The 21,156-nt window shown below is 40.0% G+C and overlaps 1 protein-coding gene across 8 annotated transcripts in view; it reads right to left on the bottom strand.

Moving 5' to 3' along the window:
- Nucleotides 1-1,360: 1,360 nt before the first annotated feature.
- stx3b (syntaxin 3b) overlaps nucleotides 1,361-21,156 on the bottom strand; it is a 22,691-nt gene continuing 2,895 nt past the window's right edge. Inside the window, exons 2-11 of one of the 8 annotated variants that reach the window (XM_019884186.1) lie at nucleotides 12,803-12,877; nucleotides 12,629-12,728; nucleotides 11,980-12,054; nucleotides 11,659-11,729; nucleotides 11,471-11,579; nucleotides 11,307-11,380; nucleotides 9,138-9,272; nucleotides 7,616-7,726; nucleotides 3,896-4,015; nucleotides 1,363-3,624 (exon numbers count right to left, since the gene is read on the bottom strand). In XM_019884186.1, coding sequence (XP_019739745.1) covers nucleotides 3,926-4,015; nucleotides 7,616-7,726; nucleotides 9,138-9,272; nucleotides 11,307-11,380; nucleotides 11,471-11,579; nucleotides 11,659-11,729; nucleotides 11,980-12,054; nucleotides 12,629-12,728; nucleotides 12,803-12,877 — 840 coding nt within the window. In that variant the 3' untranslated portion in view covers nucleotides 1,363-3,624; nucleotides 3,896-3,925. Of the gene's footprint in view, nucleotides 3,625-3,895; nucleotides 4,016-6,987; nucleotides 7,388-7,615; nucleotides 7,727-8,703; nucleotides 8,925-9,085; nucleotides 9,273-11,306; nucleotides 11,381-11,470; nucleotides 11,580-11,658; nucleotides 11,730-11,979; nucleotides 12,055-12,628; nucleotides 12,729-12,802; nucleotides 12,878-16,342; nucleotides 16,514-21,156 lie in introns of those variants that run through there. The other 7 variants (XM_019884191.1, XM_019884188.1, XM_019884189.1 and 4 more) reach the window with 7 other exon arrangements.

Genomic DNA, 21,156 nt, shown 5'->3' with positions numbered 1-21,156 from the left:
GAGAGAGAGAGATAGAGAGAGAGAGAGAGAGAGAGAGAAAGAGAGAGAGACACACATTTACGACACCCCCTACTTACAACACAACTCGGATATATTTGCATAGAAGCCCTCCCATTGGACGTGGCCTGTACTATTGTAGCAAGATTAGAATACGTTAACATATTGCCGCGTTTGATTTTTACATCGGTTTGCACCATACATTAGCGTTTCTAAGTGTAATTATTTGGACTGGTCAACACATTTTAATAAATATTTTAATGAGAGATGCAAGTCAACTTTTGTAGATGATTTTTCCATCTGATTCCCTATCTGCCCTCGTTTATTTTCTCTAGCTCATCATGTCTCTCCAGCGTGTCCTGGGTCATTCTTTGCTAAGTATTTTGTTTTATCAACGAACCCAGTGGTTCTCAAACTTTTCACACTGATTACCACCTCAAAAAATGCTTAATGCCCCGCACCCCAAGTACCACCATCATGTCCACCATTAAAATACAGTAGCGGAGTAGGCCCCAGTGTTCATTCAAAAGAAAAAAAAGCGAGAAATAAACTGCACTAATTTATTCAATTCAAATTCACAGCACATAAAGGTTACATATAAAAACAATATTAATAAAAAAATTCAATAAATAAATGTAAGTGTATTCACCCTAAAAGTAAGATACAATGGAACTGTACTTAACAAAGGTACTATACTGGGTTAAACATATCCTAATCTTCTGAATTACTTCATGCGGTTTTGTATATTTCAGTGATTCTTTCTCATACCACTGGTGGTACAACACTTTGAAAACCACTCAACTAACCGATTGTTTCATGAGATGAGATCATAATTTGAGTTAATCAAAAATAACTGGCTAAATTAATTGAACAATTATTGAAAGATTCTAATGTAATCAGTGTCAAAACTCAAGGCTGGGGTCCAGATCAGGCAAAGCAAATACAGGGCGATATAATTGTTAGGAATTACATTACAACAATCAAATACAGGGGATATTGTGTCTGCCTCATATGATGAAGGCATTTGGATGGTTTTCAAAGTCATCGAGGCCCTCCGAGTGAAACAACAGCGACGAAAATGAGTGGCACAGTGCTTGAAAAGTTCTACGTCGGCTCTACCCAGGTCAAAATCGAGCGCATCATTCTCTGAACCCCGCCCCTCTTTCATGACGGCGCAGGGTTGTTCTCTTCTTTCAAGTCAGAGGATGAGGGATAAAAAGACAGTGATGGTATTTTCCAGTGTTGATATATAGCACGACATATTTTGCAGTCGGGAAAACAAGAGAATAATCTTTAGAAATTGTCGTGATGTATAAAGAGTCCAGTGAGAAAGAGTTCGCGGAGAAACGACACGCACACCAGCTGTTACAACGTACAGCCATCGTTTATTGCATAACACGCTTTTCTGGGTTGACAGGCTGCCAGGGACTGAGAGACAATTCGAGGCGAAAAAAACAATGACGCGCATTGTGAGAGCACGCCACGCACAACACAATCACACGCACATCATGACGATCGTGACATCAAGTCTTAAAATAATACTCCTACCCGAGTAGTCATTTGAACACGTGTAATCTCCATTTTAAATCCTACAGAGGATATCTTAATCTCCCTCAACAGTTTTACAACGCTTGGAAAATATTTCATACCATCGAACCCTTTTTACATTACCACCAGGGGGTGGTGTGGTGCAGCGTGCCAAAAACACGATTCTTGTGGCAATAAAACGGTTAGAATCAAAGAATGTCAAGGGGGAAGTACAGAAGCAAACAGGGACACATCAATTACATTCACTCAACACAATCAGGGTAAAGAGACGTTTGTTTTACTTCGTGATATCCTCTTTGAAGCAAGCACAAGACAAAAACATTGTATATTTAGACTTGACTTTCTTTTTCTTTAATCATTTCATGTTTTGATGAATGGTACCTTTTATGAGAAGAAGCTGTAGAGATAGGAGAACACCACGATTCCAATGATGGCGCAGCACAGAGTTATCATCATTTTTTTCTGTAGACACGGGACGTAAAATAATTATTCCAGCATTTTGAACTCCAAATGCATGGGGGCACAGTCACTGGGGATAAGGAAAACCAAGGGAAAGTGTGTGTGTGTGTGTGTGTGTGTGTGTGTGTGTGTGTGTGTGTGTGTGTGTGTGTGTGTGTGTGTGTGTGTAAAAGAGTACTGGATTATCAGAAGAAGGTAAAAAAGAATTTATCTCTTTGTGGACATTTCTATCACTTTTGAAAGGTGCTTGATATTTATCAACAAATGAACCAGATGGCATCAGATTACAAGGGAATGCGACTCAGCCAGCCATTCACAGAAAATGTCTTTCATTTGCATTTAAATAATTGACTTGTCAACATAAAACAGTACAATCAAATAATTTTGTCCGCTTGTTTCCCGCCGTTTTGCCTTTTTTTTTTTTTTTAACACATGAAGTCTACATTGAAACATGTCCATCTTTGAATGGAGTGCCTCTTGAACACACTGCAATTGTTCTACTCATTGATTGCAGTCACTGAGCAGGCTCAATGCAGAGAAACCCAACTGTGAGACTCGGAAATATAAACCATCAGAATTCATTTGATTATTTTTGCTGCCCTCCGCAAAAAAACAAAACAAAACAATATGAGAATTATTTATTTCAAGTGTGTTGCCTCACATTACTTTCACAACATTATGTATGGGAGGAACAAATCATTTCTCAGAAAATAAACACTTTGATGGTAGGAATATTTGATATGGTATTTTATTTGCGTGAATTCATGAACTCATTTGAATAAAACAGCACTGTTGGGTGGGGGGAAAAAGCCACCAGCCAGGCTAGTTTTGAATGATGTCTATTGTGTTGGTGCAACTTTATTAGCAAGACACATCCATCAATGAGTAAAAAAAAAATTCACAAACATTTTGGGTATCATTGTTACTCGTGGTACTACCTGAGGGCTTTTTAGCCCTTGGCATTAAAATCTTTCATTAAAAATCTTTTTTATTATGGCATGCTTGTTTGCTCATACACTTGCAATGAAGAGCAAGGACTTCACATGTGCACTTTTCAGCTAAACAGGCATATTTAAGGCTCGAGGTTGGCGACAAAGAAAACCCAACAACGTGAATGTGACAAAACTCCCAAGAACCTTGCAATTCCCAGTTCATTGTGAAATGTGTCAACGGCTCATAGAAGGCAAATAGTAAAAATAAGGAGGGAGGTGATGTGCTTCGAGCAGACAGTCAGGTCCTTAACCTGTTGCGGATTAAGTCATTTTCCACCACTTGCACGACAAAATGGGAAAAAAAAGACACTGGAGTGGCGCTACATTGTGGCCCATCGCGAGTCTTGCTTCTTCATCTGAAGCAGAACAAACTGCCTTTAGCTTCAGGGAATTAAGCTCATAAATCAGTCTATGTCACAAGTCATTCCTCCAGATGTTCAACTAGATAATGAATTAGAAGTACCCAAGCGACAGTGCTATCAAAGTCTGTTCTTTGGTTTGCACGTGGGTGATGAATGGAGTGAAGATGATCATGATAACCAAGGTCCTGCTATAGAGTCTGTGAGAGGATGATGGCGAGGAGGATGATAACGACCACTGCACAGATGACACCGATAATGATCATCTTCTACAAAGAGGGAGAACAATAATTACCGCAAGATCAAAGTCTCTACTTGCACAGGAGAAGAAACACGGTTGCCACTAGCACCGCTTTGTTCGTTTGCTAGACTAAGTGAGAGAAAACACCCACCCGTCCCAAGCGTCACACCACAAACACATACAGTAAGTCATTTATACACAAAGCCTTGGTGGGACAGCAAAGCCATGCAAACCCTTTTTAAAAGAAGCCTGAACACCTCCACCCTTTGTGAGAGGTTATTTGCTCCTGAGTTACTCACCCTTAGCAATCGTCTTACTCAAACATCTCGTCAGCTGCGCGTCAGGCCCACTGACAACCCGATTATGAGAGCTAGCACGGCCAGCAAGACCAGAACAATCAGCACTACTTGCACCCATCTCTGTTGGGAAGTACAGATGGGACCCTTCAAGAGAACTTTCCGCCAATCCCGTGTCATCCTGCATGACTCTTATTTGTGTAAGTCACAATCTAAGTTTTTGGGCGATTGCGCAGTGCAGCAGTAGACATACCGTATTTCCGCAGAGTGTGGCCTCCAATATAACAGATGGCATGTCCCAATTAAATTGATGGGTGTGTAATCCACTTGAACAAGTAAACAAATACATGACTCATTTTCGGAGATTCTACAGGGAAGTTGTAATTCACTCATCATTCGTCGAAAAAGATCAGGCTAACGTCAATACAGTATATTACAAAAATGCAGTCTTGAAATGAGTGCTTGCAACCAGCTGTGAAAGTCAGCCTGTCTACAATTGCTGAAATAAATAATATTGACTCGCTACTGAGGCAGATAATTGCCATGCTAACATGTTCGTTTCCGTGCTGGCATTACTAAACAAGACGGAGTTTATCCATTTTCAACATATTAAGTACTTTTACTGTTGTACTAAATTTTGATTTTATTATGAACAATTAAATTGATTTGTTCCTTTTTACTCTTACCAATTTGCATAAGAAGCGTGTTCTATGAAATTAAGTTATTGAGCCAAACATGGACAAGTAAGACATTTAAGAGTTGTACTTTGTAATTGCAATACCGCAATACTGTGAAAGCGCAATATTTTTGCTCGCGGTTATCAAACCTCCAGCATTGGATACCTGCTCATGCCTACTTACAACATGCCAACACCTTAGTCCATTTTCCTCGTCTTGCTTAAGTGCAATTACAGTTTTCAAATTCATTCTCAATGCTGTCTTACTTTTTGGTTGTGTCTATCTTATTAATGAGAGTGTATAAGTGTGAATATTACATCTTTGCAAATATCTATCTACCCATCATTATTTTATAATCCTTTGGAAGCAAAATATGTCCTGATCTTTTCTGCCATTGAGGAAATAGACGGCAACAATTTGAGGAAATGCAACAGATTCAACACATAAACTCATAGAATCAATGATAGTGACTGTACTCATAAATTGAAGTCAATAGAAGGAAGTGGGTCAGTTCCACAAAATGAACTTGGACTTTGTTGCTCTTCCTTCTTACAGAACTACACAGAACATATCAAAACTCCCATCAGAGCTTGCTTGTGACATCAAATATCAGTTACATTACACGTGCTGTCAAAATCAACATTAAAATAAACATTACTAATGTTGACTAAAGCAATCAATCAATATTGTCACCAATGTTGACTTACCTTGGCAGGTCAATACATATTCTTAAAACACACAAACTGACAAACACAGAGAGAATCAAAAGTATAGAAAGGAGTATGTTTGTCTGTACGCGTTCATACATGTGGTATAGATGAGTCTGGTTTAATTTTACTGTGGTTGGGGTGGTGGAATCACAGAGGAACAGACAGGATTACAGTGAGGGTCCGGGGATGGATACTGATCTCCCAAAAGCATACTTCAAGAGGAATTTGTTCTCTATGCACTTGCCTGTATTGACAGGATATTTTTGAAAGAAACGGAGACACAGTGGAAACCCGCATACTTGTTTGGCAGCCTCGGAGTCGCATATTCACCGATTTGTTTTGAATTATTTTATTCATTTATTTTTTGCATTTTGGATGTTCATCAGCATTTTTTTTTCATTTGAATGGGTATCAATGATTACAGATTTGCGCTATTTGCTGACCTGCCCGGTGCCTCTCCCCCACGAATAGTAGGCATCCACTTGATAGTGACTGCATGTATTTTATACTGTAGTGCTACAAAAGATTACATCTAATTAATGACCCATTGCCACTAGGGAAAAGAAAAGCAAATAAAATTTGGTGGTTACCAAGTTGTAAAAGTGCAGTGTGTTCCTGGACATGTGACCGAGTTTACTGGAGTCAGTCATTATCTTCTTTTGGTCATCCTGCCCACATTTTTCACCCTTGACAGTTATAGTAAAAAGTATTAGAAACGGCTTGCAATGGAGTTACATGCCGGAAAAAAACTGAATCAATTAAAATTTAACAATGTCATTGTTAAGGCAGAATTTGTCATACAGCTCTTGTATGAGATCTCACTGGGATGAGTTGAGCTGAATGCTTCTTGATAATTAGTCTTCAATTAGTCTCAACTCAAATAACACAGTGTTCTGGATACCATACTAATGCTTGATCACATTTGCTACCTGCCTTATTGTTGCGCTGTAGCATATGGCCGCTTTCATTTTATCATCGTTATCGGCCAACTACAGAAAAACAGCGCTGAAACGCTCAGGCTTTGCATTGTTGCAGTTTGAGGAGACAAAATAAAATGATTTGCATGCTTTTGGGAAACAGAACCACCGATTTCCACGGTAGTAACTCACACGTCGGGCCTCTTGCTGAAACTTTGCGGCTTTCTTAGTGTCTGCAACTGCTCGCTCAACGAAGCCCACCGATTGGTCCATGTTGCTCTCAATCCTGTCAATCATTCCCCCCTTTTGTGGTGCATGATGTCCAGAGCAGTTTTGAATTAATACATAACAAAATACATAACATAAGAGGGGGCATGTTGAGATGAACGGATTGTAGTTGCTGTGTGTGTGGTTTGGTGTGTGCGTGTGTGCGTGTGTGTGTGTAGGGCCACAAAGAGTTGGCAGTCAGAATAAGTGAGGAAAAAAAAAAATAGGAGGTCAAAGTGACTATCAGTTGCCGTATAACATTACCTTGCGTGCTTTGGTCTGGTACCTTAGAGCCTTTTTGGTCTGCTCTTTAGCAACCATGATGTGGTCCACTGACTTGGAAACATTCTGCTCTATGTTGTCTACTATGTCACCCTGTAAAAATATAAGTAGGTCAATTGAATAAAGGACCATTCACGAGAAAAACAAATACACCAGTGTCTTAAGATATGAGTTACATTCAGTTAGTGACCATGCTCCTAATTTAAAACTCATATTTCAAATTATCTTACCCTAGGGATCTCACTGGGATGAGTTGAGCTGAATGCTTCTTGATAATTAGTCTTCAATTAGTCTCAACTCAAATAACACAGTGTTCTGGATACCATACTAATGCTTGATCACATTTGCTACCTGCCTTATTGTTGCGCTGTAGCATATGGCCGCTTTCATTTTATCATCGTTATCGGCCAACTACAGAAAAACAGCGCTGAAACGCTCAGGCTTTGCATTGTTGCAGTTTGAGGAGACAAAATAAAATGATTTGCATGCTTTTGGGAAACAGAACCACCGATTTCCACGGTAGTAACTCACACGTCGGGCCTCTTGCTGAAACTTTGCGGCTTTCTTAGTGTCTGCAACTGCTCGCTCAACGAAGCCCACCGATTGGTCCATGTTGCTCTCAATCCTGTCAATCATTCCCCCCTTTTGTGGTGCATGATGTCCAGAGCAGTTTTGAATTAATACATAACAAAATACATAACATAAGAGGGGGCATGTTGAGATGAACGGATTGTAGTTGCTGTGTGTGTGGTTTGGTGTGTGCGTGTGTGCGTGTGTGTGTGTAGGGCCACAAAGAGTTGGCAGTCAGAATAAGTGAGGAAAAAAAAAAATAGGAGGTCAAAGTGACTATCAGTTGCCGTATAACATTACCTTGCGTGCTTTGGTCTGGTACCTTAGAGCCTTTTTGGTCTGCTCTTTAGCAACCATGATGTGGTCCACTGACTTGGAAACATTCTGCTCTATGTTGTCTACTATGTCACCCTGTAAAAATATAAGTAGGTCAATTGAATAAAGGACCATTCACGAGAAAAACAAATACACCAGTGTCTTAAGATATGAGTTACATTCAGTTAGTGACCATGCTCCTAATTTAAAACTCATATTTCAAATTATCTTACCCTAGGGGGCGGCCATTTTGCCACTTGCTGTCAACTGAAAATGGCATCACAGTGCCGAAGGGCTCAGCTAACAACCAATCAGGGCTCAGCTGTTTTCTGCGTTTGGTCATGTGACATTCGTAACAACAACCACTCAAAAAATGATACATGTAGAAACTAATTGTTGTTGCCCATGTTTAACAAATAATGGAAAGATGTTTATTAAGATTATTTCTGAACCACATCGTCGAAAAACACTCATTTGCATTTTTGAGACCAAGTCAAACAATATATAAGGACCATTAGACAAAATGCAAAAAGCATTAAAACCTTGAATCAATGAGCTTTGTTGTATTTTTCTAATACGGTCAGGTGCCGGGGAGGCTGGTTTCTTTCGATGGCTCCCAAAGTTGGATGCTGAGGACCGCCGCACCTTTGCCCCCCACCCCCGCGTGCCCGTGACTTATTGGTCTAATTGAGACCTCTTGTATTGAATTTTGTGCCACATCGTGTAATTGTGTGTTGGTATGGCAATAAAATTCCTTGAACCCCCATTTTTGAGGTGTTGTTCATCATCTGCCACTGAATTGAATTGAGCCACCATAACAACGCTCATATCGCAAATTTATGCTTGGAAGTGGAAACAAAAAAAATAAAATTCTCATAGCAATGGCTCATAACTAGAAAAACTCCGAAGTCGGGTCACTCGCATCTCAAGGCACCACTGTATTGTACTTGATGGGTTAAATGCAAATAGTATTTGTTAGTGTTTTGTTAAATGCACTTGTATCCAAGTTGAAGTTAGAGAGACAGAAAAGAGTTTGTTAAGAAACAGTGCAATTAGAAACAAGTGTCCCTTACCTCAATCGAGACTTCCACTCAGAAAGCATGTTGCAAGCAAATATAAGCTATTATACCAAATATTTATATGCAAAAAAATCATGGCTGCAAAGGCTAACTATGAGAGCAATTATGATGCTTTGAGTCTTATAAAATGCTTTCATGTTGACCCATAAATGATGAGTGACGATGAGCTGGAGGTGGTATAAGACAGTATTGGGAAAAGTGAAATTTTCATGCCGCTGGAAAAGACAGAAGGAAGACGGACCGTCAGAGATCAACACAGGCAGCACATGAAGATCAGAAAGGAGCCGAATGCGGTCAGGATGCACACAAATAAGAGGGAAAGAAGTCAATGAATGCCAAGTGTGAAGTCCAAAGTGTAAAGATGAAGGTGACTAACCGGTTTATGATTGGGAGACATGATGGACAAGTGGATTGGGGAATGGGCGTACCTGGTTCTCCACCAGCATGGCAATGTCCACAAACATGTCGTGCAGCTCCTTGATGCTACTTTCCAGACGAACAATGTCTTTGTGTCGGGCTTCAATCTCACTCAAGGCTTGTTTGGAAATGCCAGAGTCCACAATCTGCAGAGTTGGTGCAAACATTTTTAACACACACTCCCCTTTTTAGCCCCCCAACTAAGAAAAATAATAAGTCTCAGGTCATAAACGCTGTCACATAACAGCTTGCAAATGTCACAAGACCAAACTCAGAAAACACGTGAGTTGTGATTGGTCGGTACCTGAGCCTTCAGCAACTGTGATGTCATTTTCATTTGACAGAAAGTGGTAGATACAGAAGTATGGGTGAAATTCAGTGCTTAATTAATATTCCACAAACGCAATATTAATCGGAATCCCCGTGTTTTGACTACTGGGGGAACATAGAATGTATTTTCGTAAATAAAATTTGAGTTAACTTTTAAGACAGTCGAAAAGCAGGGTCTGCTTTCACGTAACATTTTTGGCTTCCACTTTAATTTAGCATGCATTTTAATAATGTTGGTAATGTAAAGTCTGAGCATAACTGGTGCACAGTATCGTGTCAGTAGTGCGCGTCGATGACTCGTAGTGGTATCATTCAAGTGCACGTGCATGCAAACCTATTGTCATGATTAGTCCCAGTCCATTTTACTGGAGTGGTGTGATATGATTTTCATTCGTGAACGCGTGTTGTGATTAGTAAGTTAGCATCAGTCCAACAAGTAGCGCATCGGATGAGTGTGTCAAAGGGAAGTGATGTGCTGGCTGCTTAAACATTACTATCTTAACAGTATTTGGATAAATCTGCTTCGTAAAGTGTACCTTTTTATCTTATGTTGTGTGCACTTGCCTGCTGACCCTTGTTTTCTCTTTACTCCTTGTCTTTTAGAAAACGCACGCACACAACTGTTAAGCATGTACAGGCGCGCCCCGATTTACGAACATTCATGTTACGAACAACGGTACATACGAACATTTTTGCGGGTACAGGTATGTCGAAAAATGTTCTCGGACAGAGATGCTGTAAGTTAGATTTTGTATTGCGCGCCTTTTTCCGAGTACTGTAGTACTTCTTTCCGCCGCTAATACCGACGTGAGGCGCTGTGAGAGGAGGAGGAGGAGGAGGAAACGCCTGTCCCCATGAAGAAGTTTGAGACTGAACTCTTGGCCGAGGGGTTTTCGCTCATAGATAAAGCCATCGCACTCTTCGAGCAGCAAGACCCAAATATTGAACGTTGCACAAAGGTTGCAAATCAAATGAATGATGCCATACAGTGCTACTGCATCATTTATGATGAGAAAAAGAAGAAAACTGTGCAATCGTCCATCATCTCCTTAAGCCTTCGAGTACATCTTCCAAAAGTAAGTTAAACTTCATTTTATTATACTTATATAAACCTTAAACATACTTATATAAGTCTTAAACATACATTCCATACAAAATATAGCACTGAAGCAACTTACGAACGAATTCAGCTAACAAACGATCCTTCGGAACGTAACTCGTTCGTTAGCTGGGGAGCGTCTGTACATCGAGAGAATTGCATTGAAGAGAAAACTCAAGAAAAGGAGGAAAAGCCACACATTTGTCCAAATGCATTCATTTATTGCAGAGTTGTCCAAACCCAGTCTTCGAGGGATGCTGTCCTGCGTGTTTTATGTCTCCCTACTCCTACACACCTGATTCAAATGATCAGGATTTGTTATAAGTCATGGAAGACAGCGGCCGTTGGGTAACCTGAGCTTGGACATGCTTGATTTATTCTGATCCCTTCTCTGTGTCAGCCTCCAATGGTGTTCGACAACACAGGAAACGTATTTCAAAGCAGCAGTCAGCTGTGACAACGATTAAAAATGTTTTCTTCCTATATTGAGATCAATACATCATCAGTGGAGGGCAATGATAATGCTCACCGTTGCCATTTGTGCAGTAAAACTAACAGTGACATTTCTCGAAGGCTTTTTTTTCCAGGCTAGATTTGAGGCTGAACAATGGCAAGTGACTTTTGAGCTCCGTAGACTAAATCCAAAGCTAAACATTAACCAGTTGTTTTGTGTTTTAATGAGACACAGGCAGCTTGGATTCAAGTCTGTTAATGAGGAAGGAAAAGTGCAACAAAACGGTACCACACTCACCCCTGCAGTAAACACAGCAGCATTGCCGCTCTCCAACATCTCCTCAAGTTCTTCATCTGTTGTCGCCTTTCCGGCTGGAAAACACAGCAAATGAATTGTTGGGAGACGAAACCATATGCCTGTCACACTTCTGCCTGAATTCTTTGTTGAGAGGCATCACTCACTGATCTCTAGCTGTCGCTGAATACGTCCTTTACTCCTCTCCCTGAAATCCACCTGAGCTTCATTATACTTTGTCATGACCTCCACGAACTTCCTAGACAACACTGCATGCTGGGAAACAGTAACATAAAATGATTGGGAGGGCAAGGGGGTCGCGATTCATAATCCAATGTCAAATCATGTTTTTAACCTGTGATTTACGTATCCGCATGTCAGCTGACACCCTCTCCTGTTCTTCTGACTCCAAATTCCTCTCGATGGCTGCAGAGAAATTCAGATTACTCAAACAAGTTGTACTTAAAAGCATTCAAATGTGGCATTAATTAAAAATTCCAATTAATTAAAAACAAACTAAAAAAATGAATTAAATCCAGTTATGACTATATAAAGAGTACGCACAAAACCTCAAACTAAGTCACTAATGCCAATGAACGTGTGTGTGTGTGTGTGTGTGTGTGTGTGTGTGTGTGTGTGTGTGTGTGTGTGTGTGTATTGAAGGGTCGAGGCTCACTCTTGAGTTTATTTCTGGCGTTGTTTGCCATTTTCTTGATGTCATTGGTGATTGCTTCCAAGTCATCCTGTGTTTCTGAAAGGAACAGACATGTTTCTCACAAATAAATTCAAATTTCTTTACCTTTAAAACAACCCATTTTCAAGCCACCCTACATTTATGATCATGGTAATATTGAATTAACAAATGTGTGTTTCCGTGTGGGTATGAAAAACCTGTGGCACTCTCAAGGTAGTGTACAGCACTCACCAGACATAACATTAGTTATCCCCGCACGGTCTAATACAATCCAATACAAAACCTGTCTCAAAAATTCAGACTTCCTGAAGAGAAAAACTCTCCTTTGTAACTGAGCTATTAAAATTAGTTTAATAGCTCAGTTTAGTGCATTTGAAGTACACTGCATTATTGTATACAGTACGGAGACTATTTTTTATTTAGCTAAATGAGTTGGACATAACTACACATATATACAAGACACATTTCAACGATGTTAACATCATTAACATTGTGTGTGTATGTGTGTGTGTGTGTATACTGTAGTGACAAAAACATCTAAAAAAATATAACATTTAACCATGCTTAAGGAGGAAAGCTAGGCAAACAAAAAATGGTCTTAACATGAAATTGCGGTACTGAGAAGTCTCACTTTGATCTGACGTGGGAGCAGACAGAATGACCGAGAAAAGCTTTTTGACCTCAGCCACATTGTCGTCAATTTTATCGATGCTGTTCCTGATGTCCTCAATCTGAAACACACAAGGCAAGTTAGCTGTATGCGAATGTCTGAAACCCAGTGATCTTAAAATTTTCAAAAGCTCACCTGGGAGAAGAACTCATCCATAAAGGCTGCGTTGTCCATAGCAATCTCCACTTCATCGTCGTCCTGATTACATGTCTGAATGCGCAAAAGCAGAACAAGTGTCAGCATTTCAAAGCCAAAGCAAGTGTGTGGCCATTACTTCACTAACTAAATGAGACATTCTATGCAGTTATTCCAAGAAATGATAGCAGCTCCCAAGTTTCCATCCATATAGAGACCAGTAAAAGCACTTGTTGTATTTTTACTCGAGACATTCTATGCAGTTATTCCAAGAAATGATAGCTATGATAGATGGAAGTGGCATTTTATCACCAAACCACCAAATTGTGTGGTGCAACAAACACAGTGCTCTCTTCCCCTTGTCACCATAAACTAACAATACTGTATGTTACATTTATCAGATGCTATCTGTGTTAGCTCAACTCAACTCAACTGTATTTATAGAGCACTTTCAAACAGCCATCGCTGCATACAAAGTGCTGTACATGGATCAATTAACATATACAACAAACAGTAAAGCAAATCCGTAACAAATACGGTAGAAAGTACCGAACAGCAAAACCAAGAACAAATCTAAGTCATGCTGAGGCAAATGCCAAAGAATACAAGTGAGTTTTGAGGCAGGTTTTAAAGATGGGCAGCGAGGAGGCTTGCCGAATGCCCAGTGGGAGGTCACCTCAGAGAGTGGGACCAGCAACAGAAAAGGCTCGATCCCCTCTGAGCCTCAGTTTAGTTCTTGGTACTTCTAATAATGTCTAGTCCGCAGACCTGAGGCGCCGGGCAGGTGTGTGGGGCGGATGAGCTCAGAGAGGTAAGGTGGCGCGAGGTAATTTAGAGAGCTACTGTTTATTTAACAGCAGCTTGGATAGTTTCTGTCTGGCACAGCCATCACCTCCATCGAAAGAAAATGGATCTTCGCCCAGTTCAGCTGCCAGGTCAATAATGGCTTAGATTTACCCCGTATACCGCACCCCTGGTGGAGAAACCCCATGTGTTGGCTGCATTTTAGAAATTATCTGACTTCGGATGTCATAGTCAGGAAAAATTCTGAACAGCTTGCTTACAGACCCATTATCGGAAAGAGACAGATCACAAATAACTATTTGGTTGTGAAATTTCACACTTAATGGTTGGCCAGGTGTTCCAGAGACTCAATTATTTGAATACAAGCAAATAAAAACTTGATTATAAGTAAGAGGTCCCAGAAGTTTGATTTGTTCCCATGTGTGTATATTTTTTTATGGCGGCACATGGGTTTTCTTTCAAAAAGTTTCAAAGCTGTCATAATCAGTCACCTTTTCCTTGAGCAAGAGGCAGATAATCCAATCACCGAAATTGTGAGTCATCCTGTCGAGCAAACTAACCTGAGGCCAAAGTAGCTGCAAACAACTCCAATGTACACAGACAGGCTTGTAAATTAGTTTAGAAAATAAGGGGGAAGTTCAAAAATGTATTTCCTACTTGGGGGAGGTGGTTGCATTAGGAACCCTTTTAAAACGGTAGAGTAATACAAGTGGCAGAACCCCACAGAGATGTATTTTCTGTTAATTACAATGAGCTTATTTTAACCCCAAAATTATTGAAAAGTAATTTCATCTAATACAAGATGCAAACCTTTCTTAAAAATGTAAGGTGATTAAACCAGTTCATACTGTATGTATAGTGTACAGTGCTCTTGTTTGGGCATACAAAAACTGTATGGAAAAAAAATATTCCCAAGTAGTCTTGAAACATAGTTTGGATGCTCCAATTTTCTTGCGACTCCACTAGCCGCACTCTCTTCACAGAATGATGTCAGTCAATTAAAACAATTTTCCTCCCTTTATTAACAGTCTGATGAACAAAACAATGGATGGGCATCTAAGTACAGTATTGGTGTTCCTTTGTGCTGTATGACTTGCTCAATAAGGGCTGCAAATTGATAATGTGTCAAGTCTTTATTACGCTAGTCACCTGCTGCCATAAAATGGCATAGAGAAGGAGCGGAGTGTGGCAGAAGTTGCGCCATGTCAGGGTTCCCACTCTTCCACTTGCTTTTTATTTATGGACCTTCTAAGGACTTTTGAGGGCTAATTTAGCCATTTTTAAGGACTTTTCTCCATTCAGCAGGGGATTCACGGTGGATTTAATGCCCGCTCAGCAATATGCGGACTGAACAGAAAGCCACATATCACTGAGCTGGTGTTCAAATCATTGCTGCCAAAGAAGGGCACATCTTTATTTTTAGCGGCAATCAGTTAACCCTTTACTGTATTTGACACACTGGATGTCAAATTTTCATTTTCCCACAGGTAGAAAAATGAAAAAAAAACTTGGAATTCATTCTCAAATAAAGTACACTAAGAAAAATTTAAATTCAGAAAATATTAAACTTCAATTCATTTATTGATTTTAGAAGCTTTCCCTCCAAATTAAGGACAATTTTATTTATTATAATATATATATATTATAATAATTTTACAACTTCTTTTTTTATGGATTTTTATGAACTTAAAGGACCCGTGGGAACCCTGCATGTGGATGAAGAGGAGCCAGTTTATGTTTTTCTGCCCCCAAACATTGCTTGTACGGAGAAAGTCATCGATAGTAAAGTGTCTGAGCATGTCACTATACACAATCAATGCTGGACAAAGTGTTGCTTGCAATCTTTGCAAAGCACAGAATGGGAGCAGCACGGAGATGGTACAACACTTGAAACTATATTTACTCTGCTTTCTGCTGCCAGGTCGGAATTGCAAAGGAAGATAATCTGTTCTCAATTACCTAACCAGGATAAATCAAGGTTAAATAAATGTTGAAGTTCTACGTGAGGAGGAAGTGCGCTCCAAAACACAGAGGAGATCATAACAGGGTGGATGTGTGCCGTCTTGTAGCGACAGATTGCGATCCACTCCTCCAAATGAGAGGCAAAACATTCTTGGCTGCTTCAAGATGTTTATTCGCTACTCCCAGTTGTAGTTTACTATAAAACAGACATGCCAAGTCAAGTCAAATTTATTTATAAACCCAATTCCAATGAATGTGGGCTGTTGTGTTAACCAGAATTACAATGGTTTGCAAATCATGTTTATCCTATATTTAATTAAATACACTACAAAGAGAAGATATTTGATGTTCAAACTGATAAATTGATATTGATTTCAGCAAATCATTAATTTTGAATTTTATGGCTGCAACGCGTTCCTAAAAAGCTGTGACAGGGTCATGTTGACCATTGTGTAACATTTTCTATTACTAACATTCAATAAACATTTGGGAACTGAGAACACTAAATGGAGAAGCTATGTGGGTGGATCCCCCCCCCCTCCATTCTTGCTTGATGTGGAGAGCTGTGTCCTGATTATTGGCGCCATACACAACCAAAGCTGTTAAATGTGTTGACTGTTGCGTCAACCAATTTTTGTTGACTTAGCGGTTAAACAATTTTAACTCCCAGCCCGTGAGAATGTAACCGTGATGTCTTCAGAGATAAAGACACAGAACAGCAAAGCAACAAATTAAAGGAACATTTCATATGAAAGAGCAAAAAGCAAGCATGACATTTAAGATTGAGAATTTGCTCGTGTCAGCAGGTCACTGTGGGGAAGGATGCACATCAGCGCTCCCCCTTGGTGATTCCACTGCCGACGCAAGGCCGCATCGCATTGAAGACCAATGGCTAGGAACAGTCACTGTGAGCAGTGGCATTCCATACGTCTCTGATACCTTGAGGGGAGGAATGTCAACATAGGTGTGTTGTGGATCAAGAAGAGTTGGCGCATATGACGGGTCGTCAAGGGGCACCCAGGATCTGGGCACATACCTGCCGACCCCTTTGGAGGAGAAGACCCCACAGCCAGGGGGCAGGTATGGGTCACCAACTGCACACCAGAGAGGGAAGCCAGACTGGTGGACCAACCTCGAGACACTTAGTCTTCCCCTATGCCAGCCAGGAGGCAAATTGAGTAGCCTCACCAGCAACAGCAACTTTCCCCATGCTTACAGCTCAGACTTAATCTGGTATAATAACTATTATTGAAGAAACGTGAAACAACACAATGCTGTACAACAAATGTGTGTCTACATAGTATGGGAGTGAGAGGGTGGAGTGGGTCACTATGAAATTCCAGAAGGGACAAATTTGAGCTCTCTACAACAACATGTTTTGCATTTAAGATTTAAGATATCCTTTATTTGTCCCACACTGGGGAAATTTACAGTCCACAGCAGCAAGATAATGGGTAGAAAGAAGAAAGAAGAAAAGAAAAACAAACACCGTTCAATTAAGTGCAATATAAATACAAATATGGATAGGGTCGCAGTGCTATTTACAATTGTCTTCCACATTATTTTATTTTTTATTCAGCAGCCTGACAGCAGTCGGTAGGAACGAGCGGCGGTATCTCTCCTTCTTGCAGCGCGGGTGTAACAGTCTCTGGCTGAAGGAGCTACCTAGTGCTGTCGGGATGTCAGCATTACTTAATTCACTTAAAGTAATTATAGAGATACAAATCCATGTTATGTTAAAATATGTATAAAAGCAATTATAAACTGTAAGAGAAAGAAAAAAAAATCTAACATATCAGTCCTGTATTTTTTTCATGCCGCAAAATTGATTGAAAATACAATCATCCGATTTATCGATTGTTAAAATAATATTTAGTTGCAGCCGTACACTCAATTATTGGCTACACGGAGCACCTTAAAAAATATAGATATATTACTTTGCTGAAGCAATACGGAAGGAGTTGCCTCCTCATTAGCAGCCTTGCGGCAGATACACCAGTCTGACCCTGATCACACCCAACGTTTTGCGCGCTACTAAAAAGTCACAAGGTCAGCAAACACAGATGGTGCGGCAGCTTGCACACACAGCTTTCTGCAATGTTGATGAATTGCATGGCAAAAGTGGCAAGGCTCAACCCATTTTAACAAAAAGTCAAACACTGCCAGAGGGTTTAATGAATGCAAGTTGGTGTCGACTCACGTGTCTTCCCCATGTATCAAAATTATGTTGGTGTATATGAGATGCTGATACTGTTGAGTAGAATCTGATTTCCTACATGACATCAATTAAAACATGACTAATTCACCAAACACCTGGAAACACACACTGTTTTCAAAAACGTTTGAGTGTAATATGACGTACGCTCTGTCCAGCTATTCGGGCTTCCAAAACCGTGCATTTCAGGTCATTTCAAGACTCTATTCCCGCAAGTGTGAATGGGTCATTCCTGGCTCTTAAAGACTTTTCTGTCCCCAGAATGTATCTGTTAAAATTTTATTTGAAATAAATTAAATGTCTACGATAAAGTGCTTTTGTAACAAATACCTTTGTAGGATTAACAAAAAAACAATGCATGCAAACTCTGTTTACTGTACTATTAAATAACTATTTTTGGAACATGTGCTCCTTTTTTACAGTGTCCCCAAAGCAAATTTTCTGTTTAAATGAGACATATAATTATTTATCTAAAAAAAGACACACATATAACTTCATTATTGTATAAATCATACTAAAATCTCTCTAAGTATACTGCATAGAACAATTTATTGTGTCCTCAAAGTCGTGTTCCACCAGTGTCTTTCTCCTTATAACTAAAAAGCCGACAGCTTCCATAATGCCACAATCAGTGTTTGCAATCACACGTTTGGCAGGCATTTCAAAGAACAAAGAAAGTTAAGCACCAACCTCCTCTCTTTGTGATGTCATGTTATGCTGAATTGTGAAGAAAGTAAGAAATATGTTTTAAATAATTTCAAACACGTTTGTTACCTATATTAAAGTACATTTGCTGTGCAGAGTGGGGTAGGTAGAGATGGGCTGCATCACAGAGCTATGGCTAATTTAGTTAAAACAAAACAAAAAAAAAATCCACCCTGTTACGTTCCACCCTAAGGCAGACAAACATAACAGGGTGGAACATGAACCTAACAGGGTGTAAAATATATGACAAAATGTAAAGGAGTGCATATCAATAATGATGTAAACATATTCAAATGTTTTGACTGTGCATGCAATTTACCAATATGTATAAAAAGGTTTTACACTTTATAATTACAAACGTTTGGCTTAATTTGTCATGCTGCAACACAGCCGTGATCAAATATATTGATCAAAACCTTGTGTGCAATCAGAGTGCATTTAAACAGTAATTATTCTAAAGTACAGCATTGTCGATACAATTTACATGATAATATAAAGTGAAACATAATATATTTGTTAGGAAATGGTTCCATCACTACGTCAGGACTCGTGAGGACAAGCAGATTGGAAAATGGCTGGCTGGATGGATGGATAATATGCAAATAGTTCCTTGCTTTGCCTCACCACCTGACTGAGATTTTGGTGTGTTTTAACTGATGCTTCTCTTCTCCTCCCTCACATCACCGCTCGGGCTCACTCTCTGAGCAGGGGCGCAAACGACGCAGGATTTCAAAATAAAATAGTTAATCCTCTCTTTCTGTCATGCCTTGATTATTTTCGTTTGAATACACATATTTAGCCAAGTGTCTATTTTGGGCAGTATTTGATTCCTAAATGACCTAATTACACTGGCTCATGCTTACCTGCCTAACCAACCACCTATTTCTATGGTTGGTAGCAATTAGGCTGCCATTATTTGGCCACATGTAGAAAATGAAAGGTTTTGATGGGACCAAACTGTTTTGGCATTCAATGTAACACACATTTCTCAACACTTTAGCATTTTATGAGTGACTCCAAAAATGCACTGGGCGCAAGACGAGTGGGAGGCAGGGCGAGATGGGTTCGGACAGACCACACATGATCGTGTTTGCATCCGCAACGTTATGAAGCATAACAGTGTTGATCATATTTGACTTTTTATCCCACTTGAAACATAAGGCATAAAGAGGATGATGGGAATATTTGAGCTGCGGGGATGGCTGATTCATGACATCGATTAAGTTGCATGCAGTCTCTGGCAAATGACGTCAACTAGTCAGAATCATCTCATTTTCGCAAATATTTGTCCCTCCTACCACCTTGCTCTTCTGTTAATCGCCATGTCGCCTTGATAGGATTTCTAGTGAGAGGCGCTGAGATGGAAGAGCAAGGAATGAGGATTTACTAAGGTGCTAATAGAGAAATGAAGTGAGCCCGCACAATGGGGTCTCCCTGGACACTCTGGAGGAGGTGGGCAACAGGAGGATACTAGCCAAGCTAAAAGCTATGATGGACAGACCCTCCCACCCCCTCCGGGCCACCCTGACAGCACTGGGCAGCTCCTTCAGCCAGAGACTGATACACCCGCGCTGCAAGGAGAGGTACTGCCGCTCGTTCCTGCCGACTGCTTTCAGGCTATTGAATAGACAGACCTGAAAACCTGGAATCACCCCTACTCACCCATTTTAATATGCTTATATTTATTTATATACTTTTTGTTCTTCTACTTCTCCCTTTCATGATTTTTGCTGCTGTGAATTGGGAATTTCTCCATTGTGAGACGAATAAAATTGTTCTTCTCTTTTCTTATCTTATATTTACATGCATCAAAGCTGCACAATGTTAAGGCGTGTTTTGTGCACATGGGTGACACTACACAGATGTATTCCAAGTACCTGTATGTATTCCAAGTACAAGTACATAACTCAACTGCAGACACTAGTTACAAGTTTTTCGTTTCTTAATGCCTCAGCAACTCGTTCCCAGAATATGAAACCCAAAGGATATCAGTCTGAGGCATGAACGAACTTGATAAGAGAATTCACTAACTTCCTTCCACTACCATTCACTCAGCAAATTGAAGTCAGGAAGCTGATGATGTACAGTGTGCAACAAATTTAACTTAGTGGTGGATAGGTACAACTGAGAAGCCTTGCCCATGTAAGGACTCAATTTAGACAACTCTTGCTCCCTTAAAAAAAAAAAAAAAAAAATCCATCCACCTATCAGTAGTCCATCTCATCATTTGCTGTACTTTGTCTTTATTCCAGCCACAGCTAAGCTGAGGCCTTTCACTGATAACGGATATGAGAACATCCTTTCCACTGGAATCCAGTTAACCAATCCAGTCCTTCCGTTTACCTTCTCCAAAACTCTTTAAAATGCTGAACTGTCAGAATTTGTTTCCATAAATCGTGGAAAGCACATGAATGACACAACAGGAAGTCACAGAGGTCACAAGACACATCAGGAGCAAGAATGCCACGACGGCGTAAAGCCCGATACTCGTGCGTTAATGTAGCAGCACAATCTGATAGCAGGATTTGAAATGCCTGGATGATTGAGAAGAAGCCATTCTGCAGTACTTTCAATCAGTTCCACAGTTACTTTTATTCATTGGACAGGCAATTAATGTGTGTGTGTGTGTGTGTGTGTGTATATATATATATATACACACACACACACA

Source organism: Hippocampus comes, unplaced genomic scaffold (assembly GCF_001891065.2).
Source record: "Hippocampus comes isolate QL1 unplaced genomic scaffold, H_comes_QL1_v1.1 scaffold156, whole genome shotgun sequence".
NCBI lineage: Eukaryota > Metazoa > Chordata > Actinopteri > Syngnathiformes > Syngnathidae > Hippocampus > Hippocampus comes.
The sequence above is the reverse complement of the archived record's forward strand: the minus strand, read 5'-3'. Positions and strand labels throughout refer to the sequence as shown.